The following is a 19,680-nucleotide window of genomic DNA, read 5'->3' on the forward strand; positions in this document are numbered from 1 at the left end:
CGATTTCTTAAGACCCATTGAAATAGTAGTTTAATATTTTAATCCTTTTTTTGATATCCCATGGATTTCACAATTTGGTAATTGTCCATGACGAAAAGTCTGCAGTAGAATTTTTTCAAAGAAAAGTATCATTCATTATAGAAAATTATGTTTGAACAATCAACGAGATGAAATTATGCTTTAGCGATAACTCGGTAGCGAAATAGCGATGCAGGAATTCATTCAGTTTAGTTTTTTTTATATATATAAATTATAATAATGATTTGAAAGAACACAGAAATTGAAGAAAGAACACGAAGAACACAGAAAATATATAAATCAAATATATTCAAAACAGTTCGTTCGGTTGCGGGCTGCCTCTACCCGAGGCTGGGTGCATTATGAATAAAGACAAAAAATTCTTAATAAGTCATTCTTTATTTTCATCAAAACAGTATCACTCTTCCGAGATCAGCTTTCGTTCGTGTACAAGCAAAACTTTTGAAAACACTCAGCACGCAGGCTGACGTCACGAACAGCTAGCCTGGCGCCAGCTATTACTTCAGTTCATTTCACAACATCCTCCCCCTCCCCCCTCTTGAGACTCAGGTTGAGTCTCAAACTCATAACAAACATTATTTAAAAGATCAAGTCTTTTTGGAGCTTTTACAAGTCGTCCAGAGGAGGAATATTGTTGCATCACCATTTTATCAGGTGCAATTCCCCTTTTTAACGTACACCCAGCACTAGAATTAGATTCCTCTGCACCCAGTTTCTTATCAGGAATTATGTTTCTGTCATTGGCCTGTATCTCTAGAGGAAAGATGCGTTGTATTGGTCGTATAACTGTTCCATGCCGGGTCTTAAGTTTAACCGTACGAATCTTTCCATCACGTCCAGGGATCAATTCTGTAATTTTCTGTTATCAATCCCCATCAGTACTATTTCTCCTACCACAGGTTCCCGAGATCGTTTTTCATTATGATTTTGAACCAGTTGACTAAGGTATTCTTTTCTAAATCGTTGTCTTAGATCATTTAACAATTTAGTTCTGTACTTTAATCTCTTATTAAGACTTGACGAATTTAATTCATCAAGATCTTCAACATTGGAATTTCTGTTCTCGATAAGAAACATGGCGGGTGTCAGAGGTACTAATTCTTGCGGATCTTCAGAAACATAAGTTAAGGGTCTAGAATTAATTATAGTTTCACAATCACAAATAATAGTATAAAGTTCTTCATATGATAACACTGATTTACCTAAAGTACGTTTCAGCAATTCTTTTACTGTACGAACCAACCTCTCCCACCAGCCGCCCCACCAAGCTGCAGTAGGTGGAATAAATTTCCAGATTATCCTTTCAGTTCCCGTTTCCTTTAATACTTTAGCCCAATTTAGTTTTGATAAATCATTAGATGCACCCCGAAAATTTGTCCCGTTATCACTATAGATTATTCTAGGGCGTCCGCGCCTAGCAACAAATCGTCGAAGCGCCAGAAGAAAAGTATCAGTAGAAAAATCAGTAGAAAGGGAATTTACGAGTTCAAGGTGAATGGCACGGTACACAGCGCACGTGAACAGTACGATCCATGCTTTTCCTCCGTTTTTTAAAAACAGCGGTTCAGCCAAATCAATCCCTATGATTTCAAATGGCGCACAATCCGTAACTCGGTCTGGTGGCAGAGGTGTCGGTTCGCTTGCCATAGCCTTAGTTTTAAATCTGTTACAAACGCTACAGTTAAAGAGGACATTTTTAATGGCCTTTCTAGCTTTGACTAGCCAAAATCTTTCTCGTAATATACATTGCATCATCTGAAGAGCAGCATGACAGTTCTTATTATGCCCATTTCTGATTAATAACTTAGTGAAATCACATTTTTCTGGTAACAGTATTGGATACAGAAAGGATTCATGGTAATCTCTATTTAGTATTCTCGTTTTAACTCTCAGAATACCATGATCATCAATGAGCGTTTCAATAAAATTATAAGATTTCTTATCAGTCAGATAATAATTTTGAACCAAACGAATTAAATTTTTCTCAGAATTTTCAATTTCATACTGTGAAAGTTCAATGTTACTATTCTTTTCAGAATCATCTTTACAATTATTTACAAATCTAAATATCCATGCAAATATTCTAATCATTTTGTCATAATTGGATACATCGATTCGATGCCAAGGGGGTGCGTCTTTTGATAGATCAATATTCACTACTTTTATCTTTTTCCTCTCCAATTCTACTTCGTCATGCAAACAAATAATCTCACCAGTGGGCCAGTTTTCAGGACCTTCTCTCGCAACCACAAGGGGCCTTCCCACCATTTAGGCCGAAGCATTTGCTTCGCAAAACATCCGCGCGATAACAAGTCGGCAATATTCAGTTCCCTGGGACATGTCTCCATGAATGACCTCGCGTCGACTCTCGAATCTCTTTAACCCTATTTTCGACGAAAACGGACCAATTTCCTTGCTCTGTTATCCACCAAAGGGTAGTAGTGGTTGAATCAGACCAGAAGGTAACTTTTAAATAGGGCAAACTGAGAGCCTTGATAATAGAATTTGCAAGTCTAGAACCTATACAACAGGCCATTAATTCTAAGCGAGGAATGCTTAAAAGGTTTCAAAGGCGATACTCTAGACTTCGCCCGTACGAGATTTATTTTTACTTCAGAATTAAATATTGATCGAACAAAGACGCACGCTGCATACGCCCCCTTGCAAGCATCCACAAATACATGTAATTCAGACGTGTCATTGATAAACAAGTATCGAGGCAAGGTAACATCTTTTAAAACATTAAGTTCTTTAAACCAAATTTTAGTTCTAAATTCACACTAATATTATTGCATATTCCCGTATTAGGCTTTTAGTCATTGAAGTTATTTTAAGGTTATTTAACTTTGTTACAAATTCCATATTTTAATACTAGAAACGTTTAAATATTTATTCTGTTTTCCACCTGATGTACTTTGGCATACATTTAATTTCTAATACACATTTAATTAATTTCTTCAAGTAATTTAACATCAGAATTTTTTCTCATAGTATTTTTTACTGTTCTTTTCATTGATGTAAATTATGACTACTCCACTATTACTGACTTGCAGAATTTCAGCTGGCTTTTTAGACAGTTTATCAGCTCAATCATTACCAGTTCGCTGCCTATAAAATTGCATGCTAAGCGCTCGTCAAGTTCTTAAATAATTAGACCAGAAGAATAGAAAAGCTTGAAATTTTATTTCAGCCTAAGGCAAAAAATTATTTTATAGATAATATAAGCAGCTAAAAATAGTCCGCGAATCATGCTTTAGTGATTCCAGCTGATTCACAGGCCCACCAGTGGCCGAGCGGTTAAGTCGCCGAACACTGGTAGTTTAAGCTAGGTCCGATTCCAGACGAACGTCGTGGCTGAATGACCGTTTTTGTGGTTTCCTTCGTGTATAACGTGGATTACGAGTCAGTTTTAGTTGGAAAGATTGGCAAGGCAATTTATTTAATAAGTTTATAATTTATTTTATTTTGGAACTTAATCCTGCTTCTTGAAAAACTTTTTTAAAAAAAAAATGTGTGTGCTTGTGTAGGATGTACTTCAACTGCGCTAATGAAAATCCCTCCCGGGTCGAGCTATAGTCCAACTGCGCCAATCAAAATTTCTTCCCCCTGCTGATTACAAGGTTACAATTTAACTTTTCGAAGCCAATTGTAGCCAAGAGGAAAATAAAAATAAATAAATAGAATTACATATCACAAGAACAAGTAAAAAATATCTAACAAGCAGGCTAATTACTTGAATAACAGTAATAAATGCGAGAGCTAGCAAAAAAAAATAAAAATAAAAGGTATTGGTAAACGTACATATTAGCATTACAAACATCTTTCATTTATTATAATAACATCATAAAATTAATAATTATAAAGCATACAAATTATATTTTAATAAATTACATCAATAATAGTTAAGATGTCTGAACTAAACTCAAAAATTTAATAGAGTTCACTAGCGTGCAAAAAATTATTCCATATCAAAGTGTGCTAAAAATACTTTTTGTTAATTAAAGTAATCATGAAAATGTTTGTAGAAATTAAATTTAGTTAAATTAAAAAAAAAGCTTAGCATGAAATCTATTATAACAACATTACTATGCATTTGGAACACTGACGTATAAATTGTAAATAAATTTAAATTATTATGCTAAGAAGTTTTTTATAAAATTTATCTAGAGGAAGGAATTAGATAAACAATACTGCAAATAAATATAATCAATCAGGCCTCTCAATAAATAAAAGTTTATTTTTTTAACCAAAAATTTTAAATTGGGATGCAAAGATTTGAGTAATATACTTGGAAATATCTGAATATATAATTAATTAGAAATGTATAATTAAATTAATAACAAGCTAATTAACAGTAACATTAAGCTTAATTTCATTCAATCTAAAACAAGCAATCGATCAGGAGCTCCGCATAACTGAAGTTTTAATGCTATTTTACGTAGATTTGCGTATAAAATAAAAGTTGCACTTGTGAAACAAGTGAATAATGTACTGATAGTCAACAGGAATTAAAATACAGTGGTTACAAATATAACTACTTGTCAGAAGGTATGCAAAGTTTCCATGGCTAGAGAAATTGAATGATTATAGAAAACTCATAAAGTTAAGTGCTACAGTGTGAAAAGAAAATTCTGGAAATAAACGTGTTAAGAAAATTAGATGGAGAAATAATCCTTAATTTATTGATATCCATATAAACTCTATGCTTTTGGAAAAATGTTACATATAATTTGCACCGAGATATCAATCACCGAAACCGAGTTAATTCCTTTCCTTATTTTTTCTTATTAGAGGGATTTGTAAAAAGATATGCTAAGGTGAAAATTTTTGCAATATTTTTAAAGAATAAATTAAAAAAGTATTTTTACTTCATGGACTGAAATTTTTACGCTACATTTTTACACAGTAAATAAGTACACAAAAAGAAAGAACTGGGGGATCACTGGGACTAGAAACTCGGATCGGACTACCAATGTTTAGTGACTTTTCCGCTTGATCATAAGACCTTTCGAAATTAGGCTGAACAATATATTAAAGAAAATAAAAGATACAGCACACGTAAGAACAAAAATGGGCTGAATTAGAGATTTGCATGTTTGGTGAATGAGTTAAACTTACCTGTATGCCAATATGAAATATTAGGAATGTAGCATAAAAGCATGAGTGAAGAAGGCAATGGCAAAATGGCAATCTAAATCATTGTAATCTAAATGTATAACATTATCAGTATCTGCTATTAATTTCAATACCGCTGAAAAAATTATAAATGAATTATATTATATATCACATGAACTCGTTGCATTATAAATTACAATAGTTAGAAATATTATTAGCATGATTTACCGACCATCTTTGTTAACAAATAATTTCAAGTAATTAATTTTACAAATAATTCAGCCTGAAACTAGGTTAGAAAATAAGCTACATGCTGAAGATTAAGCTTTGCCAAGGTGTTAGAAACATCTTCTGTTAACTAGAGTTGTGATGCAAGAATTTGTAAAAATTATCATTTAAATATAAATTGGCATAAATACAATACAAAGTACATAAATTCTACATACATGAAAACTTGAGTACAGTGCAACAATATGTCAAAAAGGAATGGATTAAAAGGGAACTGAAAATCCCAGGATATGAATATAAGGGAGTTTGAAATTTTTTTTTTTTTGTTGTTGTTAATTATGAAAATTCCGCTGACGCTCATAATTATTAATTTATTAAGAATAAGAAGAGAAGGATTCGATTTGTAATATCCCAGACTCTCCCAGATCCACTGCAGCTGCGACGTTTCGCTTGGAAACCGGACGTGATTGTCTCGCTAAACATCTGCACCGCACTGGTATATATGATACTCCCTCACTCACTTTGTGCAAGCAGAATTCTGAGATGGACAGAGATGATTTGCTAAAATGTTCCGCGTTGAAGGGAAAAAAAGCTATACTGTCGATATTAGTGGGCTAGAAAATTTATACAGCTGACTTCTACTGACTAATTTCTTTTGTATTTTATTTACTTATTTATTTATTTATGTTTATGCTTAATGTAGTCATATGTTGTTCCATTTTCCAGTTTCGATGTAGTTATTGTTATTGTAATGAGGTTAAATACTATTTTGTCTTTTTGTAATTCTAATTATGTATTTGTTTTCACGCTCCAATGTCATGCACCTTTGATGCATGGGAACCAATGATGTATAATCAAATGCCTTTGCTATAAAAAAAATATGCAGTGAACTTTTTCATGGCGACTACTTTCCGAAGACGATCATTTCTGTAAATAATTTGCATTTTAAGAGCACAAATAAAGACCTATATGAGCATGTATCTTGAAGCAACTTCTACAGAAGACAGCATTTAACCCTAAGTGATCGTTTCAGAAAGGGTTTATCGTAGTAAACCAGTATCTAACTTTCTTCAGAAATTTTAGGTCTGTCAATCAGCATAAGTTTAGCATTGTTGCGTTCTACGGGTTCGTGAATTTGGAGTAATTGATGATAACACTTGATGAAGAATCAAAGCACAATTTACTCTTCAGTAAGCACTGTTACACAGAGCAAATCGAAAGACACGTTTAAAGTCGTTGAGAAATTACAGTAAACGTGCTGAAACACTCAGTAACACAGTGTTCAGGCTATAACGGGGAAGACAGCTGAACTCAAGACACTAGTACTACACTCAATATACAACTACTACGAGTACAGGCAGGGTATATATATATATATCATATTTTCGAGAATATTCTCGAGAAAACCGCTAAGAATGCGTTCTAGAATGTTCTCGCTCCATCTATGCATATCTCCAAGGCCGTTTCGCCCTAGATCTGTCAATCCGGCTTTCTCCTGCCACTTCCTGGCAACTCTAACCCCCCCCCCTTTGCGGGAAAGCTATCTTACCGCAGCTGGGCATTTCGCAACAGCGTCAAAGTTTATATTCAGGTCATAAAAAGCATAAATATACGAAAAAAATAATGAACGATTTAGATATTTATTTTACTAACTAAAATCACATGAAGTGTTCAACGTATTTTTTACATGACCTTCACCAAAGACCATAATTTCTGTCATAAAAAGAAACAATTTTGTAATCTCTTCAAATTATTTTATAATGCTGTTGTTTTACTCTTACCTCTGATGTTGCCGTGATCGCCTTGACAAACGTAATTATATGCACCCTTCAGAGCTCTTAACCAAGAATCAAAAGTTTCCTTTCCGTTATCTTTTGTACAATCGCTGTCAATAATATCGGATGTACAGTTCAAGGAATCCTCCAAAGCCCTGTAAACAGTCGATGCAATTGATATTTTAATCATATCACAAGTAAAAACAAGCTACTAGATAAAAAACTATAAACATGAAGAAAGACACCTTATTAGGTGAGACGCAAATGATTACCGTATGCCAAGATGCGTAGCATGATACGTGTAAATAAATACTCTTTTCCAGTTACAATTATGGTACGATATTGTCCATAAAAATTACCTGCTAATTATATTATAAATCACAAGATTTAAATATATGATAAATTACTTGCCTCTTCAAAAGTAGTATTTCATGGGTAATGTCAAGATATATGGGAATAATCAGATTTCCACTTCCATGCGTGCTCTGGTGGTTAAATCGTTAGGACATCTAACATAGTTCGAATCGGTAACGAAGAGAAATAGTTAATTTTTCGCATATCCTGGCTTTGACAGTCTCTGCAATGGAGGGCGGCCTAAAATATTGTGGATGATACTACCTGGATTTAGTAGATGTAAAATACGAGTGAACTGTAACCCTCATGGCCGATAATAATTGGCCTCATGGTTAACGCAGTGCACTCAACACATACAAACAAAAATACAATTAAAAGATTAAAGCAAAAGATTAAAACACAGATTAAAACAGAAATACAATTAAAAACATCGAACCAAAATTCCCAGTATTGTTCTATTGCCATTTATAAAGTTCATCAAATCTTTTGCAAATCTAAACTCTTTATTGCGGCAGTAGAATTCCTTTATGTTACCATGTTTTTCACTAACATGACGCAATAATACGCAGTCTTCGACGAAATGCCGTGCATTGCCTTCAGCACTACAAAAACCACTATTTTGTAAATTAAATCTTTTCAGGTTGACTTGGTATCGTGCCTCTTCCGTTATGTGCTGTCGCGATGTAAGTGGTCAGTACATCCACAGAACAAGAGGAAGATCCGTGATTTGAATCCCGACGAGGACGCCGGTGATTTCTTACATTTCCTGGCTCGTAAACGGCACGACCTAAAATTTTCTCTATAATGGTACTCGAACTAACCTTTGTCTCTATAATGGTACTCGAACTAAAAATGATGCAGATGCTATGTCGTTACCATCTGGTTTGGTCGAATGGATATCGAGCCTCTTCGTAGTCGCTTTTTTGGGCAGATTATAGGGAATCATCGCATCCCCTCCAGAGTTTGTTCTTGTAGCGTAAATGGTCATCAAAACCAGATAACAACCGGATTTCGACTGAGGATACGGTTGATTTTTCATGTTTTTTGCTTTAAATTTCCTACTGATCTCTACAAGGGCACATAAACAGTTTGCTACTCAGATGTTGTGGAAGTACCTTCGATTTCATGGAAATTTCGAGTGGTTACCAACCAATGTTTCTATAAGTTATCGTTTGCTGAGATCGAATCAGATGATTTAAAATTATGATTAAAGACTATGAGGGATTACCCAATTTTCAGATTAAAAGTTTCGGGAACAGAATCTAAGAGTGTTTCAGATCTGTAGCTATACTGGACTATGTGGACTATGTTAACGGACACAGCAAAATACGGCTTTCCTTACGTCTTGAAAGACAAGGGCAAACTGCAAATACATAATTGTTAATTTATATTCCCCATAACGTTCATAATGATTATTGAGATTGTTATAGTTTTTAATGAATATGCACACACTGGCCAATGAATTAGAAACCCAAGATCAATATTTTATTGGACCACCTTTTTGCGAGGATAACTGCTTTGATTCCTTTGGGATCAAGTCTGCATGCTTCTGGAGTACATTTACGTCCAGAGAATACCATGTGTTGACTATGCAGCTTTTTAGATCTTGTAAATTGTATGCAAGAGAAGAGTGCTGTCGGATGCGTCTTTCCACCATATCCCTTACATTTTACTTTGGGGCAAAGATCCGGGCTATGCGGTGGGCAGGAAAGGTGTTGGAAGTCAGACTGAACCAATTTTGAACACTTCTGGCGCGATATATAGTTGAATTATCCTCCATAAAGTATCCGTCACCATCAGAGTAAAAATGCAACATTGCAAGGTGCATTTGATCTGCTAGTATATCTAGGTATCATGGCTGTTTGTTTACCCTCAAGGAACAACAGGACACTACTTCCATGGAAGCAGAGCATGCCCCATATCATGATACTCCCACCAGACTCTTGCACAGCGCGAGTAAGCCAAGATGGATTCATGGCTTCATATAGGGTTCTCGCCAAATTCGACGTCTTCCCATGAGTGCGAAATAAGGTGTAGAGTGATTCATCCGACCACATTACCGTTTCCTTAGATGTCCAGTGTCTTCTTTCGTGACACCACTGCAGACAAATTCTTGCATGTCGGGCAGAAATGAGTGGTTTTCTCATAGGCACCCGACTATGCATGCCTATTCTCTGCAATTTTCTGTGCATGGTTCGAGCTGAAATCTGCTGGGAAGAGCCTTGGTTGACGATCTGTGTCAGTTGAAGCACAGTAGTGTACCTGTTCTGCCGTACAATTCGTCGGAAACGCCGCCGATTGCTCTCTTAGAAAACTGTGTTCGAAGCGCAGTTACGTCTTCTAGAGAAGGACTGTGGGTTCTGATACCAACTTTTGAAAATCCTTTATATGGCTGCTTTTGAGAACCCAGTGAGATTTGCTGTCTTCGAAATCGAGGCCCTGCTAAACGATCACCAATAATAAGCCCTTTTCCAAATTGTGAAATATCTGTTGTTTTTCCCATTTTACTTCATTCATCGTGAAAAGCACTCTTACACCTTACTTATACTAATCATGTGTAACTCACGTCATAAAAATTTGCATACCTCATCCCTAGCACGCATTCAACTGAAAATCTTAAAGGTTTCTAATTCATTGGTTAGTGTGTGTATTAACGTTGCATTTATTTATGTTTATGTAGGAAAGTTAAGATCCTTTAACCTATCTTCCTTGTGGCATCACTAATATCCAGTTTCCAGAATGTTGCCATTAGATAAGATCTTTATTTTTTAAATTATAACTCTATTGTTTAAAAATAGTGAGCAATTTCAACGCAATAAGTATACTGTTTATTTGATTTTGTATTATTATTATAGAGGACTACGGCAGTGGGGTACCGAGCATAACTGGAGCCAGGGGCAAAATACCTTTTTGGCGCTCCCCTCCAAAAAAAAACACTTACAGTAATATAATGTATAGAATATATTCGTAATAAGAAAATAATGCAAATAATAATAAAATGCTCAATCTGCCATAAAATACTCTAAAATGTATTAAGAACAGTCACTACCTAACTACACTAGCATTGGATTCGGAAATGTATCTGTGCTGGCGGAAAAATCAGACATACGATGATCTAGAATTAGAAATGTATTATTTATTTTACTTATTTATATAACTGTTTTTAAAAAAGTACAGTTTTTAAACAATTAAAAGTTTAATGTATACTATACATAAGTAGATATATTTATTAATGACAATATAGTATTATAATACATTAATATAATTAATTACTATGTATGCATTTTTCTTATCTTGAATGAAGCAAATTTATCAATTACCTCATTAAAGCAAGTCATTTAAAATTTTTCTCTTTCCACATTTAAAAATGCTAGATGGCTTAGGGGATCTTGTCCTTTCGTTGATTGTAAATATGTCAAAATTTATTTTAATTTGCTAAACGAATATTCATAGCTAGCATTTGATAATGAAATAGTAAGGAGTATTTGAAGTGCTACTCTTTGGTTTGGAAAAACATTTTCTCCATAGATCTGTAATGGAGTTTTAGTTTCAGTTTCTTTTCAACTGCGGAATAACATCTTGCAGACATTCAGTGCTCAAAAGAATTAGGGAACATTGCGAGTTCGGTATTAAAAAACCATATAATCGACAACCTTTTTAACAAAAGGAAATAGAAGAGATTATAAAGGAAAATTATAGCGTTTACAAAGTTGGGAATATGCAGATTTAGTCTGTGACGTCGGAAACTATGCGTTTTAGATAAGGAGTAATTAGCGACCTGCAGCATTCCTTTTTAGTAGAAGACTAAAAACAACTGGCACGCGTTGAATGCTTTGTAGAAGTGAATATACGATGTCTCAGCACGATGACTAGTTGAATCGGTAACCAGGAAGACCATCAGTCGTTTACAGGATAGTCAAACGCAATCCATTGTAGCGGAAGCGTTAGGAGTTCCCCAAAATGTCATTTCCAGACTATGGAATCTGTTTTTGGAAACTGGATATGTTTGAGAAATTAGGGACAAGATCGTGTTATCGTTTTAAAATAAAAAAAAGGGAGTCATACGTGCATTTCGTTTAAAAAAATAAAAATATATCTCTGTTTTAGAGAAATAAAGTAGTCAGAAAGAACGTTTTGTATGCGGAGATATTTGGTTGATGTATTGCAAACATTTTATTACAAATTTTATCAGACAAATCAAGAAAATAAGTAATTAATTATATTACAATAATTATTCATTTTAAATATATTTTCCAGAAATCGATCGAAATAAAAACTGAAATTTTCTGGAAAATCTTGTTTGGAGACCATTTGGCGCCCCTCTGCGAGCGGCGCCCGGGGCATCATACATCCTCTTGTCACCCCTTCGCTACGCCACTGGACTACGGATTTCGCTGAGATCTTTAATAATTAGGTCAGGCATAGCCAAATAAACGCAAAACATTTAATTAAATTTATAAAATACATTTAATTGTTATATTTTAAAAAACATTTATCTTATAATGTCATAATTTACTGATAAATCTTTTGAACACTTTCAACAATATTGTAATTAAAAAACGATATTTTTAATGCTCTGCATTAGCAGCTCCCATGTAATATCCGAGACCGCAATGTATCAAGACGTGTTGAAACCGAATTCCGGGAGCAACGCCGTCTCGAACCGTATTCGTCTATCTAGAAGGTGTTGCGGGAGTCGACTGAGAGCCAATCTCGCTGAGAACTGTACTTAAACAGACTCCCAGGATACAAAGATTGTCTTCAAAGAACCAGAGTCACCGACCATTGGGTGGTCCGTTCAGGCTCGCAGAGACCATACGGGTATAGCAAGTTAATCTGCCCGCAACGACTAATGTATTGTCAAACAACAAATGGCTATAGAAACGAACATTTGCTAAAGATATCGTAGAACATCTTAACGCATTTAACTTATAACTGCAGGAAAAAACAATACTCATACGCAAATCTATTTTATCGTAAAGTTATGTCGCGGAAAATTTCTATTGCTTCATACACAAATCACATTAAACAAGTTTTATGATTTTCCATGCTACAAAAATTTTAAATATCAGCGAAATCCCCAATCCCGAAATATTCGCGTCGGAATTATTTTCTGAACCTAAATTACAGTTATAACATCGTTTACAGGATCTTGAGGCAAGAGTGAAAGACACTTCCGTATTTCTAAATCCATTTGACGTTACAACTGAGGAGTTTCCGTCAGACCTTCAGTTGAAAGTGCAAAATTATGATAAAAAAAAAAAAAAAAAAAAAAAAAAAGTTAGTTCTAGCTCAATTCTATAAATATCTTTCAGACAATAAATACACTCAATTAAAATTATATGCACGGAGATTTATATCTGTATCTGGGAGTACTCACCAAAGTGAAAGGAGATTTTTGGAAATGAAGTATGTAAAGTCTCAGTACAGATCCTTATGACCATTTGCAAACAACGTTAATGATAAGAAGTACTACTTTCAAATTTCCGTATCACGACATACTATTAAAGGTGGAAACAAAATGCATTCATAGCACAAGTATTAAATGTAACTTCTTCTAAAGTTCTACATTAATAAACAGAAATATTTAAATAGTTTAACCATTTTTTTTTAAATTACAGTAAAATGTGTAGAAATATTGAGTAAAAATATCACTTCGCTAAAGAAGTTTTGAATATTTTTTTCTTTTGGTCCGCTAAGCGCCAAATGTTTACGATCTGGCCCTTTTCAGAAAATGCGGGCCGACTCCTGATTTAGACCAAGAAATCAAAGTTTTCTCTTCATGTATTCAACTGTAAAATTGTCCTTATTTTTGTTTTAAAATATAAAAAGTACTTATCTTTCGCCTATCTTCACGCTATTTCCTTTTACCTTCCGTTTTCCTTACATTAATTATTATAATGGGAATGAGAAATCTATACACCAAATTCTTCGTAACTGATAAATCATAAACCTTTTCAAACTGTTTGCTTTGATGAAAATTAAAAGTATTAGTTTATTGCAACAATAAAAATTGTACCGCTTTTGTTAATTCATGTGAACGTTAAGCTACATTAATTCTGTTAGGAAACTACAACGGGTAATTTAGACACATGCGAAGCGTGTCTCAAAAGATCGTTGCCAAACTTAACATGCTGGTCTGTCATACTACGACAAATACGTACGTAGGAATTTGTGCCCGAAAATGCGAACGGTGACTGCTAGAGAGCAACGTTCGCAGGCATTTAAGAAAGTGGGAAGTGTGCAAGGACGTTGCAGGAGAAAGATGAATCTTTTTACTAACTCAGTTTTTTACGGACATTTTGTGTGATATTTTGTGAAAAGACTGTTGCCGGATCTGATGGTTGACATTCCAGCAGCTACAAGCCGAAACATAATGGTTTTAGAATGATCGAACGAGTGCACATTTAAGCACCACTGTGCGGGAAAACCTCGGTAAGACATATCCTGATCGCTGGACTGGCAGAAGCAGACCAGTCGCATGGCCACCGCGATTCTCCGACCTGACTTCCCTGGATTTCTACCTGTGGGGATACATGTGTACAGTCATTAGGTTATTTTGAAGGAGACTTAAGAACTGAGCAACGCCCTCGCCGGAACTCGAACCTGAACTTCCCAAAATACGCGCCGAGTGTGCTAACCATTACACCACGAAGGCATGTTGGAAAGAAGTAGAAAATACCTTATATACCTCCCCCTTTTAAAGGGCGACTAGAGGATTAGGTGACCCAATCGCCAAATCCTGGTGGTGAATAATCATCATCCACCACCTTTTAGTTCGGGTGCCACTGTAGATTCATTAGGTTATTTTGAAGTAGAAGACGCGAAAAATGAATAATGCCCTCGCCGGGACTCGAACCTAGACCTTTCGAAATACGAGCTGGGTGTGCTAACCATTACACCAAGAAGGCATGCTGGGAGGAGGGAGAAACTACCTTATACTTGAAGTCCATGGTGTACGAGGCGACAGGAACATCGGACATGGTCTCATCGCCATGGTTAGTTAGTGACCCCCAGCCACCTAGCAGGTGAAACCTGCCATATGGCTATGACCAGGGCATATGGCTATGATATGGCTATGATTCAGTTTGAGATCTTCTAGGGGTGTGACAAATATCAAGTTTGAATTGTTCAATCCGAACTTTCTCCGACATTATTTTATCAGTCACCTGAATGGCTGCTGCAATCCTCGGTTTCAGTATCTAGAGAAAGCGGTGAAACGGAATAAAAACTTTGTCTTTCACATAGCTTAATAGGAAGAAGCCACAGGAAGTGAGACCTAAAAAGCGACAGCTTTGCGAACTTTTTATCTTGAGCTCCTAATCTTTCAATCCAGTGTTTTGATAGTTTATCATCATAATAATAATAACCTGTAATAACAAGATTTCGGTTTCTATATCGTGGAGAAAGTGCAATTTCATGGAAATCCGTAGAGTGAAGAATTCTCCACACTGTTATTCTGGGCTTCTGTAATTCATGGCTTCCCCATCATACAGATTCAATGAACTTCGGTTGAATGTAACTGTTACCACTCTTGTTGTTTTCTCTTACAGATCCTTCTGTTTCAAAAGTATGAAACCTATCTGTATTTAACAGTGGTGCACGATATCTTTTGCATAGTATCTGAACGCACGGACAGAATTAAGGACAGCTTTTTACAAAACGGATTGCAGAACGGATTTCAAATGGATTCAAGAGGGATTATTTTTTGTGATATCTGTACGTACGTACATATATGTCTCGCATAACTCAAAAACTATTAGCCGTAGAACATTGAAATTTTGTATATGGGATTGCTATAAAATTGAATTGTGTAACACTCTTTTTTATTGTAATCAATCGGCAGAACCGAACATATGTATACACGTCTATAAGATTAAAAGTACGTAAATCAGGTTTATAATTTAATTTAGTAATAGCTTCTTAACTGTTCATTTTTAATTTGGTTATTAACTCTCTGTATTCTAAAAATTTCAATAACTTCCCTGGATTTCTAGATCAATCTGTGTCACATATCTTGCAAAATGCTAATGACACAGCTAATTCGGAACTTGACCTCAAAATTTTGAGAACAAAAACCTTGCTAATCTAAACCAAAACCTTCTCTTGGTGAGCTTCCATATAGTATAACTGCGCACTTTAGCGTCTGCCACTTTTCCTATTAACAGGCTATTTTCATTTGCTCTCTTCCTATCACAGCAGTATCAAAAATGTAAATATGCGTGATTAGGCACGATTGGAGTGCTAAGTAAATCGTGGTTAAAAATGTCAACTGAAAAATGTTTGGACCCATCAGAAATGGGACATGTAAATTTAATTTTGTCCACAGACACAATTTCAGGTACCATTTATTCAGATTTCTTTTGAGACACTGCAACATACTTCGATCTTGTCTCCATTAAAATTTTCGTTTCAATTAATAAATCACTTAATTAAACATGGAAAAACAACATTAAAACACTATAAATAAATTATCGTATATAAAGTTACTTCATATGAAAACAAAAAATCTAGTACACGTTATTAACAAAATAAAATTAAATAAACTCACAAAATTTGTAAATTAATAAATTTCGGAAATGTTTCACTAGATTTAGATGCAAAATTTTCAATCCGTTGCACACTTCTCATTTTTATATCTCTAAAAAAAAAACTGGTTTAATTTAGCAGATAAAACAGCTGAAGTGTAATAAAGATTAACACGAAGTTTGATAACCTTTTTCCTGTATATGAAAACGGAAGTAAATGATATATCAGTTTAATAGCCTTGAATCATTTGTTAATATATTAAGATGGTTGATTTTCTTTTATGGTGATTTCCTGTTATGTTTTACCACCAATCCTCGAGTTCCATATCACAGATTATGTTCTTACTGCATTAATATAAATATTAACAAGACATAGTGCACAATAAAAATTAAGCTTTATTTCGGAACTTCGCGCACACAGCCTGCCTGTTTCGCTCTGCTCGCTACTCGTAAGAAACTTCTCCTCTAGGGTTGCCACACTTATCGGAGGGCGTAAGGCGCGCTCCTTATCGCCATCACCACAGAGTTTCCCCCCAGTTCCTTTAATGGCTATTCAAAGGAACGACATAGGTTATGAAATTATCTCAGAGGATCCGTACTGTCGGGTATTTTTTACATGATTACAAAATTAGAATATAAAATTAGAAAAGATCAAAATGCAATTCAATATATAACAAGGTATTGACACATATAATAAACATGAAATAACAAGAAATATGTTAAGATATGAATTTAAAAAAAAAATGTTTTAAATTGTTATGTAAGAAGCAAGTTTCTTAGGGAAGTGAACATGTCTTCCCGATCTGGTGACAGTTTGTATCTTAGAGAGTTCGTTTGCAGATTTATTCTGCTGAACTGTCTTTAAGTTTTTATTTGTTTTCAGTCCAGGCAAATTAGAGTCCGAAAGCAAATAGGCTGGTTTCACACGGTCTATAGACACAGTAGATTTCAGACCGTTAATATCAATTGTGAAAGTTTTGTCCGTTCTAGAAAGGACTTTATGCGGACCTGTATATGGTTGGCACAGAGGTGGCTTTACTCGATCGACACGTAACTATACATGCGTACACGACTTTAAGGTAGCACTTACGTAACATTTTTCTTGGCAATATGCAGATGTTGCTATTGGATTCAATTGTTGCATTCTATGCCGAAGATTCGTGATAAATTGTGTGTCATACGGAGATATCTTAGATGACGTTATCATATCACTAGGCAGCTTGAGAGTTGTGCCGTACACCAGTTCAGCACAAGATGACTGTAGATCCTCCTTTACGGCTGTCCGAATACCAAGCATAACAACTGGTAGTGTTTCAGTCCAGTTATTGGTCTCGTGAGCCTTGAGAGAAAATTTTAAATGTCGATGAAATCGTTCAACAATGCCGTTGGACATTGGATGATAGGCTGTTGTTGTGATTCTGTTCGTACCCAAAATGCGCGTAAATTCTGCAAAAAGTGCGGATCTCATTTGAGAACCTTGGTCTGTTGTTATGATCGATGGGCAGCCAAAACGAGACATCCAACAGTTGAAGATGGCTCTGCAAATGGTTTCCGTTTTCATATCCGGGATGGGAATGGCTTCAGGCCATCTGGAGAATCTATCTATTAGTGTCAAAAGGTACACGTTGCCTTCTGATGGAGGTAACGGTCCAACGATATCCATATGGATTTCTGAAAAACGTGCATCAGGAAGAGAGAATGTGCCCAGTGGTGCTTTAGTATGCCTAGTAATTTTCGATTTTTGGCAAGATTCACAGGATTTCACCCAATTTTTGATATGACGTTTCATATCGGGCCATACATAACGAGAACAAATAAGCTTCGTAGTAGCTGCAATTCCTGGATGTGACAGATTATGCAGATGATTAAAGATGAGTCTGCGAAAGGAATTCGGAACAAATGGACGAGGAATGTCTGTTGACATGTCACAAAGAATATTACCATCAGAATACTGGCACGGTTTAAATTCCAGTTTCAAAGATGATGTGTTGTTTTTGAGAATGTCTTGTACCTCCGGATCATGCTGTTGAGCTTCCGAAAATTTTTTAAATCCAAAAATGGAGATTTTGTTATGGAATCAATTTCGATTCTTGAAAGAGCGTCAGCAACGACGTTTTTTGAACCTTGCACATGCCTAATATCAGTAGAGTACTGAGAAATAAAATCTAAATGTCGCAATTGTCGAGGTGAACATTTATGAGGGTTCTGTTTAAAAGCGTATATTAACGGTTTTTGATCCGTATAAATTATAAAATTTCTGCCCTCTAACATGTGTCGGAATTTCTTAATTGCAGAATAAATTGAAAATAATTCCCTATCGTACGCGGACCATTTCTGTTGACTTTTATTGAGTTTCATAGAGAAAAATGCTATAGGTTCCCATGTTTGTTGAGACAACTGCATAATTGTGCCGCCTATTGCGACGTCTGAGGCATCTACCCAGATGCTTAGCTGGGCTCCGGGAATAGGGTGTCTCAAAAGGGTAGCCTGAGCAATGGCATTTTTGGCAGCAATAAAGGCTTGTTCAGCATTCTCGTTCCAATTTAATTGTGGGGATGAATCCTGAACACGAGAACGAGATTTCTTTTTATTAATATAGCCTTCTAACAATTTTATTAAAGGAGAAAGAATATGTGCTGCTTTAGGTATGAAACATCTGTAAAAGTTAAACATGCCTAAAAATCGGCGAAGCTGAGTGAGAGTGGTAGGTTGAGGAAAATCTAAAATACATTTGACTTTGTCAGGAAGAGGTTCAATTCCGTTTTCACTAAGGTGAAAACCTAAGAAATCAATAGACGTTTGACCAAAGGTGCATTTTGAAACATTTATGCAAAGTCCATATTCCTGAAGTTTGGAAAATAAAGCTTTCATATGCCTGCAATGTTCCTCAGAATCTTTAGAGGCTATGAGCAAGTCATCGACAAAAGCGTAAACACCTTCTAAATCCCGCGTGACTTCATCTATAAAACGTTGAAAAGTCGCGGATGCATTGCATAAGCCGAATTGCATACGGGTACTTTCGAATAAACCGAATGGTGTGCATATGGCGGTTTTGTGGATGTCGGCTGGGTTAATTGGTATTTGATGGTATGCCTTAATCAGGTCGACATGACTAAAAATTTTAGTACCGTGCAATGCAGCAGTTAAATCGGCTAAGCATGGAATAGGGTATTTGTCTTTTATTGTTTGAGCGTTCAATGCTCGATAATCTCCTACAGGTCTCCATTCCAGACTTTCCTTTTTTGGAACCATGTGAAGTGGGGATGCATAATTGCTGCTCGAAGGTCTCAAATGCCCCAATTGCATCATAGTTTGAAATTCTTGTTTTGCTATTTTTAAGCGATCTGGAGCTAACCGACGAGGTTTTGCACCCACAGGTGGACCTTTAGTTATGATATAATGAACGGTGTTATGTTTAACAGGTTGGTTAGGATCTGGTAATCTAGTAACTGAAGGAAATTCTTTTAAAATTTTGTGATATGGTGTATCACTAAATACAGTTTTTACTGAATAAATGCTTGCATTTTTCACGCAACCGACGGTTTTAAAATGCGTTTTTAAATCTTTGAGACTTTTGTTTCTGAGATCAGGCACCAATTCAAAGAAATGGAGAAAATCTGCTCCAAGAATGGGTGTACTAA

The 19,680-nt window shown here is 35.4% G+C and overlaps 1 protein-coding gene across 1 annotated transcript in view; it reads right to left on the reverse strand.

Moving 5' to 3' along the window:
• Positions 1–19,680, reverse strand: part of LOC118204839 (uncharacterized) — a 235,342-nt gene that overhangs the window by 202,119 nt on the left and 13,543 nt on the right. The window contains exon 3 of the mRNA XM_085825537.1: positions 7,164–7,312. Coding sequence (XP_085681663.1) covers positions 7,164–7,312 — 149 coding nt within the window. The remainder of the gene's footprint in view (positions 1–7,163; positions 7,313–19,680) is intronic.

The sequence above is a fragment of the Stegodyphus dumicola genome, chromosome 1 (genome assembly GCF_044657685.1).
Source record: "Stegodyphus dumicola isolate Sdum_Otavi_A_Nest chromosome 1, ASM4465768v1".
Lineage (NCBI taxonomy): Eukaryota > Metazoa > Arthropoda > Arachnida > Araneae > Eresidae > Stegodyphus > Stegodyphus dumicola.